At 49.8% G+C, this 16,608-nt stretch overlaps 9 protein-coding genes across 9 annotated transcripts; 3 read left to right on the forward strand and 6 right to left on the reverse strand.

Annotated features, from left to right (window-relative positions):
* Positions 1 to 286: 286 nt before the first annotated feature.
* Positions 287 to 1,115, reverse strand: BC939DRAFT_470062 (uncharacterized protein). The gene has a single exon (XM_051558074.1). It carries the CDS (start codon positions 806 to 808, stop codon positions 413 to 415), a length of 396 nt encoding a protein of 131 aa, XP_051406260.1. The 5' UTR covers positions 809 to 1,115; the 3' UTR covers positions 287 to 412.
* Positions 1,116 to 1,262: 147 nt separating this feature from the next.
* Positions 1,263 to 2,421, reverse strand: BC939DRAFT_57073 (uncharacterized protein; the record flags this gene model as incomplete). Its single annotated transcript, XM_051561755.1, has 4 exons — positions 1,263 to 1,401; positions 1,508 to 1,819; positions 1,936 to 2,045; positions 2,225 to 2,421. Coding segments are annotated over 4 exons (732 nt in total), but the record flags the coding sequence as incomplete, so codon positions are not given.
* Positions 2,422 to 2,583: 162 nt separating this feature from the next.
* Positions 2,584 to 5,490, forward strand: BC939DRAFT_470064 (uncharacterized protein). The gene has a single exon (XM_051558075.1). It carries the CDS (start codon positions 2,819 to 2,821, stop codon positions 5,462 to 5,464), a length of 2,646 nt encoding a protein of 881 aa, XP_051406262.1. The 5' UTR covers positions 2,584 to 2,818; the 3' UTR covers positions 5,465 to 5,490.
* BC939DRAFT_470065 (uncharacterized protein) lies at positions 5,394 to 7,268 on the reverse strand. The gene is made up of 2 exons (XM_051558076.1): positions 6,403 to 7,268; positions 5,394 to 6,300 (listed from the first exon to the last, which is right to left on the reverse strand). The coding sequence occupies exons 1-2, from the start codon at positions 7,208 to 7,210 to the stop codon at positions 5,636 to 5,638; spliced, it is 1,473 nt and encodes a 490-aa protein (XP_051406263.1). The 5' UTR covers positions 7,211 to 7,268; the 3' UTR covers positions 5,394 to 5,635.
* Positions 7,269 to 7,402: 134 nt separating this feature from the next.
* Positions 7,403 to 8,058, reverse strand: BC939DRAFT_470066 (uncharacterized protein). Its single transcript, XM_051558077.1, has 2 exons — positions 7,745 to 8,058; positions 7,403 to 7,568 (listed from the first exon to the last, which is right to left on the reverse strand). The coding sequence occupies exons 1-2, from the start codon at positions 7,892 to 7,894 to the stop codon at positions 7,482 to 7,484; spliced, it is 237 nt and encodes a 78-aa protein (XP_051406264.1). The 5' UTR covers positions 7,895 to 8,058; the 3' UTR covers positions 7,403 to 7,481.
* A 719-nt stretch (positions 8,059 to 8,777) lies between these two features.
* BC939DRAFT_482250 (60S ribosomal protein L15) lies at positions 8,778 to 9,496 on the forward strand (the record flags this gene model as incomplete). Its single annotated transcript, XM_051559103.1, has 2 exons — positions 8,778 to 9,374; positions 9,479 to 9,496. The coding sequence occupies 2 exons, from the start codon at positions 8,778 to 8,780 to the stop codon at positions 9,494 to 9,496; spliced, it is 615 nt and encodes a 204-aa protein (XP_051406265.1).
* A 377-nt stretch (positions 9,497 to 9,873) lies between these two features.
* BC939DRAFT_508558 (aldehyde dehydrogenase domain-containing protein) lies at positions 9,874 to 11,352 on the forward strand (the record flags this gene model as incomplete). Its single annotated transcript, XM_051561012.1, has 1 exon — positions 9,874 to 11,352. One exon carries the CDS (start codon positions 9,874 to 9,876, stop codon positions 11,350 to 11,352), a length of 1,479 nt encoding a protein of 492 aa, XP_051406266.1.
* A 271-nt stretch (positions 11,353 to 11,623) lies between these two features.
* On the reverse strand, positions 11,624 to 13,427 carry BC939DRAFT_470075 (glyceraldehyde-3-phosphate dehydrogenase). The gene is made up of 4 exons (XM_051558078.1): positions 13,277 to 13,427; positions 12,969 to 13,068; positions 12,705 to 12,811; positions 11,624 to 12,587 (listed from the first exon to the last, which is right to left on the reverse strand). Exons 1-4 carry the CDS (start codon positions 13,300 to 13,302, stop codon positions 11,810 to 11,812), a joined length of 1,011 nt encoding a protein of 336 aa, XP_051406267.1. The 5' UTR covers positions 13,303 to 13,427; the 3' UTR covers positions 11,624 to 11,809.
* Positions 13,428 to 13,475: 48 nt separating this feature from the next.
* BC939DRAFT_57767 (antiviral helicase) lies at positions 13,476 to 16,604 on the reverse strand. Its single transcript, XM_051561757.1, has 4 exons — positions 16,516 to 16,604; positions 16,063 to 16,422; positions 14,103 to 15,955; positions 13,476 to 13,971 (listed from the first exon to the last, which is right to left on the reverse strand). The coding sequence occupies exons 1-4, from the start codon at positions 16,592 to 16,594 to the stop codon at positions 13,768 to 13,770; spliced, it is 2,496 nt and encodes an 831-aa protein (XP_051406268.1). The 5' UTR covers positions 16,595 to 16,604; the 3' UTR covers positions 13,476 to 13,767.
* Between the last annotated feature and the right edge of the window lie 4 nt (positions 16,605 to 16,608).

The following is a 16,608-nucleotide window of genomic DNA, read 5'->3' on the forward strand; positions in this document are numbered from 1 at the left end:
CAAGATGAGATTACACTGCTATTAGATACTGGAATGACCAATAATGGTGTAGACACACCACGTTGCTGCTGGTTGCTGGGATGCAGAGAAGAGTAATTGAATAGTCTATGAGAGTGCTGGTTGACACTTTTTCCCACTGATTTAGTTTCTGCTGGAGGAACATTGGCGGGTCTGTTTCAATGCGGCATGATATGCGTCAAACGGTCTCCATCAACCCCGGAATAAACGTCTACGAGGGCATAATTAAAGTCAGTAGCGCGTCATATCTAGCTTTTTCTATCCATGTGCCCAGCAATCCTTTACACCCTACTCAACTTGCTTGCATATAAAAGCAGCTCGTCCCCTTGGCAACATCCTTCAATCTCACCCCACATCCTTCACCTTTTAGCACAACTTCACAATCAAAAGCACATCATCCACAATCTTCCCTTTTCTCAGCATGGAACGTCTCAATAAATACGCCAACCAAGCCTCCCAGGACATGGCACGCGGCGCCGGCGAGGCCCAGTCCGTTGCTCAAAAGATACCCGGACAAGACCTGAACACCGGTATGAACAGTCAGACCAACCCCAACCAGCAAGGTCAAGGTCAAGCCCAGGCTCAGGGCCAGAACACCTCGGGTCTCTATGGCCAGTCCAACCTTGGAATGCAGCAGCAGAACCAGCCAGGTCAGCTGGGTCAGGGGGGTCAGGCATGTGCCAACTGCGGTAGCCAGCAATGCCAGGGCTGCAACTAAACCCGCAACTCGCAAGGATGCGGCCACAAGTCTAGGGTAGATATCACACAAGCCGTCTCCTTTCCTGTACATAGCGATGACAGCAGACAAAAATATAACTGCTTTGAAAAAGGACAAAGTACGATGGTCGAATGCCTAAATGAAGATGTACCATGGGCGAAGCTGTCTCTGTGTTTCAAATCAATTGGCCCATCCCCATTCCCATACTTTGTACAGACTGCGGAATCCATGCCCTGCACCCACGGGTTTAAAGGAGAATACGATGAATTGTATTCAGTGTGCAATTACATTCTTTTTTTCTTTCTTTCTTCGATACCGCGATACAAGCGTGTACCAAGGATTCATAAAATTGAAGCTGAATAAATATATAAATAAAAAAAAACACCATAGATTGTGGAAAAATCATCCTCCACCGTTGCATCAGTTCAATATCGAGTCGAGTAATGTTGGTCGTGCCTCACTCAAAGCTGTAGTTTCCTTGTAATATGTTGTTGTCTTCAGTCAATCGCTATGCTGTGATATGATTCTGTCACGTCGATGCCGATATACGTATTACTCTTCGTCCGAAGACCTATCGGGGCCGAATTTGGAATAGTCGACCCTGGTACCTCGTGTCCTTCTGCCTCCTTTGATGATGTTGCTCGTATCAATCGCATTGTCTTCCTCTACGAAGTTACATAAGATGCGCAGAAGTTAGCAAAAATGGGACCTTTTCCTCCAGCTCCATCATGAGAGCGAATATTTTGGCCTGTACACCAAGTGCTCACTTACCACCGGACTGCTCAGACTCACTTGCTACAGAAAAGTTGTCGCTCTCATCGTCGTCATCGCTATCCGATCCCTTTCTCTTCTTCTTCTTGGACGATTTTGACTTGGAAGAGGATGAAGAAGACGAAGGCTTAGACTTCTTCTTTGGTGGCGGTGAACGGCGAGACGATTTCTTCACGGGTGCGCTCTTTCTCTTCTTCGAGGACTTGGGGCGGTCCGAACCATCGGAGTCCACATCCGAAAACTCTTCCTCCGAACTCTCGCTCTCAACATCGTCGTCCTCTTCGTCGTCGATAATGTCATCGTCATCAGAGACTGTATAGTAGAGAGGAAGAAATATCGTCAGCATTAGAACAATCACAGACAGATATTGCGCCAAATGTTTATGAAGTTTCACACTAGCGGCGAAGAAACAAATATGAAAAACGTACCATCGGCCTTCAAAGAGCGGCCTTTCCCAGGGAATTTTGACTTTGACGCCGGCTTGGAGGAGGAGGCCGACTTGCTCTTACTTTCGGGCTTTTTGGCGGTCGAAGACGGCCTACAAAGAAACGGCGAAATAAGGCAAAAAATTAGAGCTTAGCATGTTTTCAGACGATATGATTGTCAAGCCAAGGAGGACTCTGTCTCCAGCTCAGTTCTGTAGCTGATGGTCCGGGATGACCTGGGAGACATTTGATTCTGCACGCGATGTCATTATCCAATTCCTCAGGGACGTACTGCGCGGTGGCATCGCCTGAGCGTTTGGCGGCCAGGGCCACGAGCTTTTTCCTTCTTTCGGATGCGTCAGCCATTGGTTTTCTTGGTTGTGCGAGGAAGGAGATGGGGGCGAGGGGATACGAAGAGGATGAAGAAGTGAAGAATGAAGAGACCTGTCCGGCTCTCCTCTTTTGCGTCCTTTTTTTTTTTTTTTTTTTTTCACCGCGCACTGTGAGCAGTAGAGTGCTTCTTTTTTTTACTCGTCCATCGATTGGCTGGCTCGACCGCGTTTTGTCAAAAACCTTATTATGACTGTTTCCCGCCAGCGATGTTTACCATTTTTGGCTGCAAGCCACACCCTGACTATGCTCATGAGCCAAGTCCAGGTCCGAAGGAACAACTCTCGCCTTGGCCTTCGCTCTTCGCTCTTTTCTCAGAAACGCAACCTACTCTTTTAATAAATCCATTCCCCAACCTCCACATTTCTATCTCTATCGAGCTCCATATCCTCGCCTTCTTTATTCATTTTGTATGGCAAGCAAGGGATCTCCCCTTCCTTTCTTATTTTTTGCGCCCTCGGCGCAATAAAACACCAGCACGCCCGATATCTCTTTCATGATCATGTATATATGCCGTCATTGTGGATCAGCCAATGGACTTCGGAGAGGCTCCTTCAAGCTCGCTGCACCCTCAAAGCCGATATTGCCATGGCCACTTTTGCCACGAGTATATCCTCAGCCTTCTCAGGCTCTCCTCGCTGGCACAGTTGCGCCTTCACGGTTCGCGAGTTCCTCCAGATTACTCTCAGCCGGGGTGGCGACTCAAACATCAGCAGCCATTACTGCCGTGAGTCCTCAGCATTATCCTAGAATTGCCCAAGTAAAAACCGTTAAGGCACACTCAGAACTATCATCATCACCACCACCACCGATGTCGAACAAGGAGAGGCGCAGGCACATTAATACTATCCGACGACGAATCGATAAATTGGTCAGGCGTCTTGATATCGACAATCTATACCTCGAGTTCTGGAAGATCAGCTGTACAGAGACACTGGAAGATCAGCGGTCGATCTGGAGCAATGCGGACCAGGGACATGCGCGACAAGAGTCCATCTACAGGGCGTTTAATTCTGGAGCGGAGCCAGTGCACCAAAGATATCCGTTGGAGCGGATGAGCAAGGGCGAAGTTTTTCCGATATCCAGATTTGCAATACAACTGGACGCACCGGACATGTCAGCAGGGTCCTCAGAACCAGCAGCAGGAATTTCATTATCAGCATCTTCATCAGCATCTTCATCGGCATCTTCATCAGTATCTTCATCAGCATCGGCATTACAATCGGCAACAGAATCGATATCAGCATCGATATCTATAGCAGCAACTCAAAAAATCCACACGATACGCTTCATACACCAATCTCATCCCCGACGACTCCTTCAGATCCACCATTATTTCGAACAGGTTCTTAACCTGAAGATTGCATATTACTCCCGGATCGCCCTCCTCGTCGCGTTTTCATCCAGGGGCGACATGATTACGACCAACAAACTCTTTCAACGCTTCCAAAAGTCACCCGCCAATGTACCAGAACACTATCAGGACAACGATCATCAAAGTGACAGCGACCATACTGGGGGCGTCGGTAAGGAAATGTATTCGGCCGTTATTCGCGGCCTCGTCGGACGAAACTTCCAGGACTCGGAACATCGCCCTTACTATGTCTCCAAGGATCCAGGCACCGGAATCAGGAACCATGGAACAACGCAGATGCACGCAGCCCTGGAACTCTTCTACGATCTCTTACGCAAGGGTGGGACCCCAACTTTCGAAACGTACCATTCGCTGATCGTTGGCATGTCGACTTTCAAGAATGACATGGAGGCAGCGGAGCTACTGCTCGACCACATGATTATTCACAAAAAAAAACCCTACGTTCAAGTGCTACATGTCATGTGCAGAGAGTATACCCGCCGGAGAGACTTTGCCGCCGCAGAACGGATCTTTAGAATGTTGCGGGAATACAGTATCCGACCTAATGCACTTACCTGCAATCTGATGCTGCGCGCGGTATTCCAGTTGTCCAATGTCCAGGCGCTGCAGTACCTCGACAAACCCACCTCCACAACCCCTACTACTGGGCATTCGACTTTGGAGCATGGTCAACAGGACGTGGACTCAAAAGACTTGAATGCCAAGGCCCGTCAATTAAAACGCCAAAAGATTAAGGAGCTGCGGGAATATATGCGCGAGATTGGGACTGCACCGGACGAGGTGACATTCAGCATATTGTTCTATGGATTCGGACATATAGAGGGCGGCTATCCGGACCTAGAGGAGACTATGAAGGAAATGGCACGGGACCCATCGCCCATCAAACCCAACTTGGTCGTCTTGAACTCGCTGCTCTTTGCGAATCTGAATCACGGTAGACTCAAAACTGCAGAGTCGATCTTGGACCAGATGTTGTCATCGACACATCCTGGCGACGCATTTGAGAACGGCCGAAGGTCCAAGAAGCAGGCCATGAGTCCTTTCCAGAGACAAGGGCAACAGGAGCAAGAAATAGAGGAGGACAAAGGGCGATGGCCCCGAAGCGACTCCAGCGGTGGCGCACAGAGCGGACAAAGTATGGTTCCAGGAAAAGGGACCTTTCATGCATTAATGCTGGCACACGTCGAACGCGGAGATGTCGAAGGAATGGAGCGCGTGCTCGACAAGATGATCCAGGCACAGCAGGAACAGCAGCGGCTCCATCAAGACCGGTTACGATCTCGTAGTATACGATTTCGATCTCGTCTCATTATGATTGATCTGGATGCGGATGAGTACACGGCCAACATCATGCTTCTGGGCTATATCCTTAAACGGGACTTTGAAAAGGTGGATCATATCCAGAAAACGATCCATTCGCGACCGGATTGGAAGACAAGCTCATTATTCTGGGATCGGGAAGAGAGTCGGCAGAAGCTTCTTGCGTTCGTAGGACATCAGAGCTCCAGGGCTATTGTAGAACGGTCGTTACAGGAGCATGATCATGATCTGGGTGGGGGCTCTCCGTTGGTATCGTCCTCGAAGAAGATGACAGTATTTGATCCGTTGAGCGGCAATGTCGATGAGGAACTGGATGATGATATCGAGATTGACGTGACAACACTTTCGGCCAAGCTTCTGGGTCTGATCCATTCGTCTCCTGTATCAACATCATCGCCATCGTCATCTTTATTATCATCATCATCATCATCATCATCATCCTCATAGACCAAATAAAATACAATTTTGGTTACATTCTCTTGAATCGTTGCAAGAAACTGAATGCGCTATGTGTGTGTTTACTAGGGAATGCGAAGGAGTCGTCGGTTGAGGAGAAATATGCATGAAGGTATAACATATCCTGCTCGAAGCGTACCGAATATCATTCTCATGTTCGGCTTATTTCTTGCAGGCTTTCTTGTGCCCCTCCTTCCAGTGGGTGACCTGGCACAATCGCGAACAGTAGTATCTCTTCTTACATCCTGCGCATCTCTGAAACTCGTTCGCCTGAGACTCCTTCTTTTCACAACCGTTCGCTGCACAGGTCTTCAAGCCCGCCTGGTCGACCTTGTTCTCCCCTCCATCTTGCGACGCCTGATGGTCCATGATGATCGCCCTCCTGGCATTCAGGGTCCTACTGAGGTACTCAAACGACTGCTGTCCGCCATTTGAGACCATCAAAGCCAGCTCGAACAAGTTCTGAGCCCTGTCCAGGTCATAGAGTCCGAAATCCTTGGACCCGTAAATCATGCCCAGGAACTGCATGGATTCTACCTCGAGCATGTGGTTGGCCTGATCGAAATAGGAAATGGCGGTCTGGAAGTATTCCTTGGGATCCGGACTGTAGTTCTGATCCGAGGATGGGAGCTTCTCGCGGAAGGACTTGTCAGTCGCAAGCTTGAAGAAAATACGGCCGAGCTGCGTGCCCGAAGGACCGTACTTGATTTGAAGAGCCTTGTTATACCAGTGGATAGCCTTGGGGAGGTCCAAGGGCAGTGGAGGAGTCGATTTGGGGTTGCCCTCATGGTAGATCATACCCAAGTTGTGCGCCGCATCCGGGAACCCTAAATCAAACAATAAGAATTCATGTTAGTGCTGCTTTAGCATCCTTCCCACGACTATGCCCCCATCATTCATCATCATCAGTTTGAAATGGAGATACGTACCCTCATCTGCAGCCTTGACGTACCACGCTATGGCTTCATTCCAGTCTCCCCTGCGATCATAGTGCCATCCAGCCTTGTGCATCGCCATGGGATTACCCAACTCTGCGGCTTTCAAGTAGTACTCAATCGAGACCTTCTCAGGATCCTCTCCCTCGATACAATGCTCGCCCGCACAGGCCTCGTGCTCGACTGCATAAAAGTTGCCGAGTTGCACCGCCGCCATCGAGAACTTGAACTTTTCGAACGCATAATCGTAATAAGCCTTGGCCTCTCTGAATCCCGGTGCCGAGAGCGGTGATGCCTTCTTCTTCGCGTCCTTCGCCTGCTTATCGTCCGAATCATTTCCAGCCGACTGATCACGTACGCCGCCCAGCAAGAATCCGTTCGTCAAGATCTCCTGAATTTTCAGTTTCTCCATCGGTGTGTCCTTGGGCTTCATCTTGAGGTAATTCCGCGCCTTTTCCTGGTCCATGTCTGACTTCAACAATGCCTCCGCGACCGCTTTCTGGATCTCGCGAAGGTTCAGAAACTCCTTCTGATAGACCTCATCCGCACGCTCAAGCTTCGCAAGGATGGAATTGCGCTCTGCATGGTCCTCGCGCAGCTTCCGCGCCATCTCTGGGAACAGCACAGGGACCTTGGGCTCGAGACCGGGGTCGACGACGTGGTAGAGCGCCAGGAGAATATGGCACTGCTCGCGAGTCAGGTTCAGGAAGGGTTTAATACCGCCTTCGGTTTCGGTTGGGAGCGAATTCGGCATGTCGTTCTCGGCCATGATTTCTTGCGAGAATTGCAAAAGCTGCGCCATGGCGATAGAGGTGTCGCAAAGCAGTGAAAGGAGCGTGGGGGTGGGAGTGAAAGGAATGAAAGGCGCGATGGTTTGTTTTGAGGCGACGTCTAAAAAATAATTTTGTGACTTTTGATGCGCCGCCAAATTGTCGCCCCTCCCTTTGCTCGAACTGCGCTGACGCTATTTTCAAAGGAAAGAACATAAAAAATATCGACAATGGATGATACATTTTATTGAGTTTGTTAGAAAGCAGCTGTGCTGTGCTAAAATGGATATGCCGTATGCCACTTTACTCCTTCATGTCCTTCCATCGCTCCTCGACCTTCATTCTTTTTTCCTTTGCCTGTTCAAAGTGCTTCTTACGGTTGATATCGAACTATTGTGCGAAAGAAAACAAATCCAGTATTAACACAGTAACATTGTGCAACCCGCGTCAACAAACAGGATCAAAACATGATTCAAGACGAGTAGAACAGTGCGTGAGTAGCGCATGCAATTTCGACGCTTGTAATTGATAGTAAGGATAAGAAATGACTGGCAGCATTGATGTACCTCAGCCTGTAGACACTCATTCATGGCCTGTTTGAGTCTGTTGCAGCGACCGAGGAACCGGTTCAAAACGTTTTCGGTGTGGCACTGGTCGAGCTGCAGAATGATATCCTCGCAGGAAATGTGCTTGTGTAAGTCGAGCTTCGAATGCATTGTCTCGGAGCTGGGGCTTGCTGTGTTTGAAGTGGGGTTGGGATGGGAAGCGTTTGAGAAAGATGCCAATGGAGGGGGAGGGCGTATTGTTGCGGGAGGCGGAGCTGTGCTGCTTTCCCGAGAGGGGCCTTCTCCTCAAAATGTGTGACTGCAGGAGCAAAAAAAAAAATTGGAGTGAACACCATCCACTTGAGCGGACTCAATTGAAGGTTCCTTTTTATTTCTACTTACCGAAAAAGAGGTACAGCGCACGGGCGAATGGATTGACACTAAGCATCCATCAATACATCGATCAGCACCCCCAGGCATCCATCTAATCCGACCAACTGAACAGACTAGAAGCATCGTACAGCATTGTGACATTTGGACCATGAGTTGACAGGAATCCATGTCAGAGGCCTTTCGTCCTCATCGGCACTTTTTTCATCAAACCAGTGGCAAGCGAGACAACAAGTGCTTGGGATCAGTGTCTCCAACCTATCTACAGCCTATTCTTCAATCATACAGTCAGCATTGTGAAGAGTTTTCAGTTTAGGATCAGCGACAGCACTGAGACTAAACAGTGATTACAGCGAAACGATGAACAGATGGAATCCAAACTACTGATCAGCGATGAGGACACTATAAAGCAACAAGACCCAACAAACAGACGTTTAAAGATGGTCAACGAAACCAGTACTAGTCAATCGAGACAGTCAAACTCTAGGACGACGGTGCTTCAGAAAGCACTGGCAGGAACTCGTAGGAAAACGGGGGGCGACTTGATAGGGCGCCAGGGGGGAAACCAGGCTTCAACAAATCTCCCTCTCAGCAACCAAAAAAAGCTTGACCACAGCCAACTAAACATGTCTACTGTCTCACTCAACACCCACTGCTAGACAATATGGGAGCCTACAAGTATCTCGAGGAGTTGGCCAAGAAGAAGCAGTCGGATGTCATGCGCTTTTTGTTGCGCGTCCGCTGCTGGGAGTACCGCCAGTTGAACGTCATTCACCGTGCCTCGCGCCCCTCGCGCCCCGACAAGGCTCGCCGTCTCGGCTACAAGGCCAAGCAGGGATACGTCATCTACCGTATCCGCGTTCGCCGTGGTGGTCGCAAAAAGCCCGTTGCCAAGGGTGCCACCTTCGGTAAGCCCGGCGGACACGGAGTTAACCAGCTCAAGTACCAGCGCTCGCTCCAGGCCACTGCTGAGGAGCGTGTCGGCCGCAAGTGCGGCAACTTGCGCGTTCTCAACTCCTATTGGGTCAACCAGGACTCAACCTACAAGTACTTTGAGGTCATCTTGGTCGATCCCTCCCACAAGGCCATCCGCCGCGATGCTCGCATCAACTGGATCGTCAACCCCGTCCACAAGCGCCGTGAGGCCCGTGGCTTGACCTCGGCCACCAAGAAGAACCGTGGACACGGCAAGGGTCACGGCTTCAACAAGACCATCGGCTCTGGTCGCCGCGCCAACTGGAAGAGACGTAACACCCTCAGCGTACGTATCTCACACGGGAATGAAGACTTGATTTTGCAGCGCGCGATTGAACGACTGTTTGCTAACCATATATTTATTTCTATTTTTTGTGTTCCTGACAACAGCTCCGTCGTTACCGCTAAGGGTTTTCTTGTGTTCGTGGGTTTCTGGACTTCAGCATTTACTCCATCATATTTGTTTACGAAGCTGCCGTTTGTCAGTGTCAACGTCTTGAAATAAAAACCTTTGGCTGCCACACAGCATCATGGGATCAATCATACAAAAAATCATTATTCAGTCTTGAAGGTGCGATGGTGCCAATTGACAGTAATAGGCCGTAGTCATGTAGTCGGCACTTTGTTCATGCAGATCAAATACGTGGTGTCAGAAGGCTCAAGAAATCCAGGTGCGATTAGCCCTTAGCTCAACCTCTAGCTGACTTTCACACAAGACATCCTAACCTCCTTTTCTTCGTCATTCACTCCGCTCCTTCACTCCTTCATTCATTCTACTCATCGCAATGTTCTCCATCAAGACCTCGAAGGGCAGCGTATCCTTCAACCGATTCGTCGGCCCCTTTATCAACAACAAATTTCATCCCACACTCGCCTCCACTCCCGTCAAGCGTCAAATCCTCAACCCCTGCACTGAAGACCTCATCGAAACCGTACAAGAAGCCAGCGCCGAAGACGTCGACCTCGCCGTCCAATCCGCCCAGGCCGCACTCAAGGGACCCTGGAAACACTTCTCCGGCAAGAAGCGTCGCAATGCTCTCCTTGACATCGCCCATGCGCTCGAGAAGAACCTCTGGAAGATGACAGTCCTCGAGGCCGCCTGCGGTAAACCCCTCGAAGAGGCCAAGTTCGATATCGAGGAATCCATCGAATGCTTCCGCTACTTTGCCGGACACGCCGACAAGATCTCTGGCTCGAATTTCGCAACCGAAGGAGGACACAAATCCTACACGGTCCGTAAACCCGTGGGAATCTGCGGGTTGATCACCTCGTTCAACTATCCGCTCAACCTGGCTGCTTGGAAGATCGCACCCGCGCTCGCCTGTGGTAACGCCGTGATTCTCAAGCCCGCGCCACAGACACCGCTGTCGTCGTTGATGCTCGGAGAATTGATTGCGGAGCATACAGAGCTGCCTGCAGGAGTGTTCAGTGTCTTGCCTGGAGGGGAGGACGTTGGGTCGGCGATCGTCAGTCATAAGGGGATTCACAAGGTTAGTTTCACAGGATCGGGTAACGTCGGACGCAAGGTCATGGGCGGCGCTGCGAACAGCAATCTCAAGTCTGTGATTTTGGAGCTGGGAGGCAAGAGCCCGCTGATCGTCTTTAAGGACGCGGATTTGGATCAGGCTGTCGAAGACGTCTTTGGAGCGATTTTTTCGAACATGGGGCAGAATTGCTGTGCTGGATCAAGATTGTTCCTCGAGAGCGGGATCGAAGACGAGTTCTTGAGCAAGCTCAAGGATCGGGTGAAGCAGGTCAAGATCGGGGATACGCTGGATGAGGCTTATGACTTTGGCACAATGGTCGATCGTGTGCAGTTCGAGAGAGTGATGGGCTTTATTGAAAACGCCAAGAAGGAGGGCAAGTCAAAGTTACTGGTCGGAGGAAATCGCCATGGCGAGAAGGGATACTTTATCGAGCCGACCGTCTTTACTGACGTGGATGAGACATCGACTCTTGCGAAAGACGAGATCTTTGGCCCGGTATTGTCAGTCATGAAGCCCTTCAAGACCATCGAGGAGGCGTTGGAACGCGCGAATGCTACGCCGTACGGATTGGCTTCAGGTGTATGGACCAAGGATCTGAGCAAGTCGGAGCAGTGCATCCAAGAACTCGAGACGGGTGTCACCTGGGTGAATTGCTATAACATGTGCTCGGTCCACTTGCCCTTCGGCGGTGTAAAGCAAAGTGGGTTCGGTAAGGACCTAGGGGCCGAGGCCATGGGCGAGTACCTAACCGTAAAGGCTGTGACGATCCGTGTGTAAGATGGAGGGGGATGCCATTGACGACCATAGTCGATCAGAAATCGGAAATAGTAATAAAACAAAAAAAAAAAAAAATCGTCTTCATATGCAACCTGGTGCCGATATCCATGGGGCTCTATGAAGACAAAGGCGCACAATGGTACTCGATGCTGCCCTTCTTTGAGCACGGACCATTTGATAAAAAAGATGTGAACCCAATACCAAACGCAAGAAGATTTGATGCCAAAGAGTTCCATCAAGGAAAATTAAAGCATACTACGGGTCTACGATATTTAAACAATCGACTCCATGATGGGTTTATTTGGGCTAGAGACTGAAGGAAGACCCTATTATCCATGGTCGATTCCTTCTCAATTTGGCTGAAGCAGTAGGAACGTGTACAATATTTACAACGAGAGAGTATCGTATGAATAACGGAGTTCTCGGTCGATGGCACGAAGATGACCGGATGATTTGTTTAGAACTTGTCCTTGGAGGCCATGTACTCGATCAGCTCGACGCAGCGGGTGCTGTAGCCGTACTCGTTATCGTACCAAGCAACCAGCTTGACAAAGGTGTCAGACAGCGCAATGCCAGCTTTGGCATCAAAGATTGACGAGTGCGTATCGCCGATAAAGTCACTCGACACAACCTCGTCCTCAGTGTAGTCCATAATGCCCTTCAACGGGCCCTCGCAAGCCTTCTTGATTGCAGCCTTGATCTGGTCGTATGAGGCAGGCTTGGTTAAGCGGGCTGTCAAATCGACGACAGAGACATCAGGGGTCGGGACACGGAAAGCCATACCGGTCAACTTGCCATTCAACTCAGGGATGACCTTGCCGACAGCCTTGGCGGCACCAGTTGACGAAGGAATGATGTTAGCGCTGGCGCTACGTCCACCGCGCCAGTCCTTGTTCGAGGGACCATCGACGGTCTTCTGGGTCGCAGTCGTGGCGTGGACGGTCGTCATCAAGGCCTCAGTGATGCCAAAGTTGTCGTTGATGACCTTGGCGAGAGGGGCCAAACAGTTGGTCGTGCACGAAGCGTTGGAGACGATGTTGTATTCACTTTTATAGGCATCCAGGTTGACTCCGCAGACGAACATGGGAGCATCAGCTGAAGGAGCAGAGATAATGACCTTCTTTGCACCGCCCTTCAAGTGAGCAGAGGCCTTATCGACAGTCGTGAAGACACCGGTCGATTCGATAATGTAGACAGCGCCCTGCGAACCCCATGGGATCTCTTCAGGGTTTTTCCTGTCAATAAGATGGGAAGATAGTAAGATAGGAAGAAACGCGTGATGTTAGTCTTCTTATCCGATTTAATGCACAGCTTGGTCAATTTGATGTTTTTTCTCAATCGGTGTTGCTTACTTGTCATAGACGGCAATCTTGTGGCCATCGACGACTAAGTGACCATCCTTGGCTTCAATGTGGCCCTTGAAGCGACCGTGGGTCGAGTCGTACTTGAACATGTAGACCTACAAGCCCGCGTTTGTTCCATGGGGATCGTTAGCATGAAACAAAATTGTGACGTGAAACGAGCGTAATGCAACACCAACACATTCGTTCTTTCCCTACCCTCTGCTTTTAAGCAAGCAGAGTTGAACGGGGTTATAGTATAGTATACCAGCTTACCATGTACTCCAGGTTGATGAAGGGATCGTTGACGGCGACGACCTCAATGTTCTTGTTGAGGAGAGCAGCACGAAGAACGAGACGACCGATGCGTCCGAAACTAAATAATAAGGTTTAATGAAAGGGCGGATAGACAGCGTATGACGCTGTATGAGAGAGAGAATGCAATGGCGCCCACAACAAGATAGGAAAAGATAGACGTGGCTACTCCCTCTGTTTCTGTAGATAGGAGGGAGTATGCGCAGGACCATAGGCTTCTGTCCTATGCATCGCTCGTTGTTTGTGAGGAAAAGAAGAAGGGTGCTTACCCGTTGATACCGACTTTAATGGCCATAGTGGTGAGAGTGTGATGCGTGTGGATAAAGGCGTGAGATAATAGGGAGGTGGATGTAATGCGTGGAAGGATGGAGGAGCAGAAAAGAAGGAGAAGAAAAATGATGGGTAGGATTATATATTGGGTGTTCATTGACCCGGCTAGTTCTCACTGCTTTCTGTTTTGTTTGTTCAGATACGGATGTTCACATACGCCCGATCTGTCTCACATTTCACACCAGGCTTTGATAACAACCACCAGAAATGCATTGTTGTCTATCAGTCCAAAACATACGATGGTCTCGCTTAGTCTTCACCCACGCAGAGTCTACCCTTGCCCTTCGGATCGCCAAAAATAAACCATTGGTATCTGTTGTTTGTGTGCGTACATGGTTGAGAAGTTGGTGTAATAAGAAAACGAAAAACATATGCAAAGGAATGATGAAACTAATTAGATCAATAGCGGAAGAAGAAAGGCTCCTGCTACCTAGAGATAAAGCGAGTTGGCAAAGATGATATCGCGCTTGATACACACAATACCCGCCGCAAACTTGCTCTCCAGCTCTGTGTTTCCAATACTTTTTGCTGCTGATGCCATCTGGCGCAGCAGCTCCTCCAAGCGTCTGAACGCGCGAATGATCGATCCCTCAAACACATCTGTCATCTTGCAGATTTGCGAGAATCTTGCACCCTAGATAACATCGATGAAGAAAATAAGGAGTTATTTGTCAGCACTCCGTTAATAAACAAAAAGGCATTCCGGTCATCATTATCTTAAAGATCTAAAAACGGTAATGCCCAGGACTACGAGACTCCACTTACGTTGGCCCAAGCGTAGACAACATCCATTAGCTCCGCACGGAAGGACTGCACGTATTCCTCCTCATCCAGCGTCAGCTTGCATTCTTGAGACACCTTGGCGATCCTTCGCGCTGCCTCCTGCATCAATCTTAATGGCGTCGCCAATTCCTCTCGTAGCTTAACATTGCCCTCAGCTTTCTCTTGGAAGACAAAGCAGCTTAGCAGTGCCACGGTCTGTTCCACGGTCAGGTCGTTAAATGCACCGTTGAACACCATCTCCGTCAGCAACAGCTCATCACCCGTAGAAATCTCACATGCCACACGACCCTTCATCTCAATCACATCCGAGCTCGAGGTGTATCCCAATCGGCGCAGCACTCTCTTTCGGCACTTAAGCTCGTCCAGCTGAGCGATCGCATTCGCCTCGACAATCTGCTTCTTCATCGCCTTAATCTTGTTCATCGCCGCAACCTTCCCCAGATAGCGTGAGTAGAGTTCCTCGACCTCATCCTTGGACATATCCTTGACCAAAGGATGTGTCTCCATCGCGCGTCCCAAAACCTCGATCTTGCCCATCACTTTCTTGAAGCCCTCATCTTTGATGTTCATATTTTCGATCGGATCCAGGAGAGGAATGCCATCGGGAAAACGCTTCTGCAACTCCACCAAACTCTTGTAGATCGTATGGCGAGAATCGCTGGATCTCAGGTCCTTAAGCAAAAAGACACGGGGCGTCGCAATCGCATCCAAACACGACAGTAGGACCGGCACAACCATCAGCTCTCCCTTCTCTCCTGGAGGGCACGCTTTAACGCCAGGTGCGAGGCCATCTAATCCTGGGATGATCTGTGTGCCTGTTGCACAGTACAAAAGGACATCCAGAATGTAGGTGGGCTCCAGGTTGGTTGGAGGGGGTGCTCCACGGATGATCGAGGGCATCTTCTTGTTGTATCCGACAACAATTCCCCATCCAAAATGCTGATCCCCAGAGCTCACTTTGACGACACGGCCGGGCTGCATGTATGGAAGCGCATGGGTTGGATGGTTAACAACATCCCGGACGTCGTTCCTAAGACCCTCCAGCTGTTGACGAATATCGTAATACGAAGCAACCAATCCCTCATTCTCAAAGGCCATTGACGACTTCTGCGCCTCCAAAGCAGTCAGCTCTCGCTCCAGCTGAGGGATATTGGCGTTGTTCTGGAACTGGTAAAAGCATTTTTCCAGCATGTACTCGGGACTAATTCCTTCCACGCGCGTTAGGTTGAGAATCATGTTGTAGGACAAGTGGAAGGCCGAGTTTAGTGGGTCCGTAGTTCCTTTAACCATTCCCTTGGCCACTGCAGGCTCCATCTTTTCGTCCAACATCATGATAACGATACCGCGCTCATCCAGACCACGACGACCGGCACGGCCCGACATCTGAATATATTCTCCTCCTGAAACCCAACGTGTCTCCTTTCCGTCCCACTTGCGAACACTCGTGAAAACGACAGTCTTGGCGGGCATGTTCAAACCGATCGAGAAAGTCTCGGTGGCGAATAGAACCTTGACAAGACCCTCTTGGAATAAAATCTCGATGACCTCCTTCAAAATGGGCAGCAGACCGGCGTGATGGATACCGATTCCGCGACGTAGCAAGGGCAGGATGTGTTCGATCTGTGGTAGCGTGCGGTCGTCCTCTGACAGGGAGCTGATGGCGTTTGTAAAGACTTGGTTGACCATATCGCTCTCCTTCTCGTCATTGAAATCCAGTTTGCTCATCTGCAACGCCAATGCCTCGCACTCCCTCTTGCTAAAGCTGAAAACGATGACCGGGTGATAATTCTTGACCAAAATCATCTTGATGATCTTGTAAATATCGGAGGGCGCATCTATGACCACAGCAATAATGCAGGAAGCAAAAGAGCGTAAGTATCTTCAAAGGCCGGTGGTAGTTTCCTGCAGGTAAGATTGACATGCGAATGAATTCTCATCATACCGGAATTGGCTCCTTTTTTGGCTCCCTTCCTGGCATCCTTCTTGCCGCCTCGTCCTCTTGGGTCGTCTGCTTGGGGTCCTTGTGAATCGGTCAAGGCACCCAATGCTCTCTGGAAGTTGTCCTCCCTGAAATTGCCCTTCTCATCGACGACCAGATGAATTCCCTCACCCCCTTGAGGGAACAGGTAGTGCTGCAATGGCGTAGGACGAAAGTCGGTATAAACGACGTGGCAGGGCTGTTCCTTGTTCTTGCAAATCCACTCTGCAAACTCCATGGCGTTGGGGATGGTGGCGGACAAGAACACATAGTGACACTTTGGTGGCAGTAGAATGATGGTCTCCTCCCAGACAACACCACGCGCTACAAGGTAGAATAATGTCAGTAAAAATGAATCGAATGGCTTCATTCGCATGAAATAGCCTAATTTGTGAACGTAGGCAGCATGGTACTTACCGGCGTCTCTCATGTAATGGATCTCATCAAAGATAACCCAGGCGACTTCACGCATGACCTCAGAACCACGGTAGAGCATGGATCGCAAATCTC

Source organism: Gamsiella multidivaricata (genome assembly GCF_025024155.1).
Source record: "Gamsiella multidivaricata strain RSA 2152 chromosome Unknown BC939scaffold_137, whole genome shotgun sequence".
In the NCBI taxonomy this organism is placed as follows: Eukaryota; Fungi; Mortierellomycota; class Mortierellomycetes; order Mortierellales; family Mortierellaceae; genus Gamsiella; species Gamsiella multidivaricata.

Excerpts from the sequence above, each read along its gene's own strand:
- BC939DRAFT_470066 (XM_051558077.1), bottom strand. The coding sequence starts at position 7,894 with ATGCATTCGAAGCTCGACTTACACAAGCACATTTCCTGCGAGGATATC. Across the intron at positions 7,569-7,744 it reads ATGAGTGTCTACAGGCTGAG|TTCGATATCAACCGTAAGAA; the intron begins GTACATCAATGC and ends TTCGCACAATAG.
- BC939DRAFT_470075 (XM_051558078.1), bottom strand. The coding sequence starts at position 13,302 with ATGGCCATTAAAGTCGGTATCAACGG. Across the intron at positions 13,069-13,276 it reads ATTAAAGTCGGTATCAACGG|TTTCGGACGCATCGGTCGTC; the intron begins GTAAGCACCCTT and ends CTTATTATTTAG. Across the intron at positions 12,588-12,704 it reads AAGATTGCCGTCTATGACAA|GAAAAACCCTGAAGAGATCC; the intron begins GTAAGCAACACC and ends TCTTATTGACAG.
- BC939DRAFT_470064 (XM_051558075.1), top strand. The coding sequence starts at position 2,819 with ATGATCATGTATATATGCCGTCATTGTGGATCAGCCAATGGACTTCGG.
- BC939DRAFT_470062 (XM_051558074.1), bottom strand. The coding sequence starts at position 808 with ATGTACAGGAAAGGAGACGGCTTGTGTGATATCTACCCTAGACTTGTG.
- BC939DRAFT_57767 (XM_051561757.1), bottom strand. The coding sequence starts at position 16,594 with ATGCTCTACCGTGGTTCTGAGGTCATGCGTGAAGTCGCCTGGGTTATC. Across the intron at positions 15,956-16,062 it reads CAAAAAAGGAGCCAATTCCG|ATGCGCCCTCCGATATTTAC; the intron begins GTATGATGAGAA and ends CTGTGGTCATAG. Across the intron at positions 13,972-14,102 it reads TTGTCTACGCTTGGGCCAAC|GGTGCAAGATTCTCGCAAAT; the intron begins GTAAGTGGAGTC and ends GATGTTATCTAG.
- BC939DRAFT_470065 (XM_051558076.1), bottom strand. The coding sequence starts at position 7,210 with ATGGCGCAGCTTTTGCAATTCTCGCAAGAAATCATGGCCGAGAACGAC. Across the intron at positions 6,301-6,402 it reads CGTCAAGGCTGCAGATGAGG|GGTTCCCGGATGCGGCGCAC; the intron begins GTACGTATCTCC and ends TGTTTGATTTAG.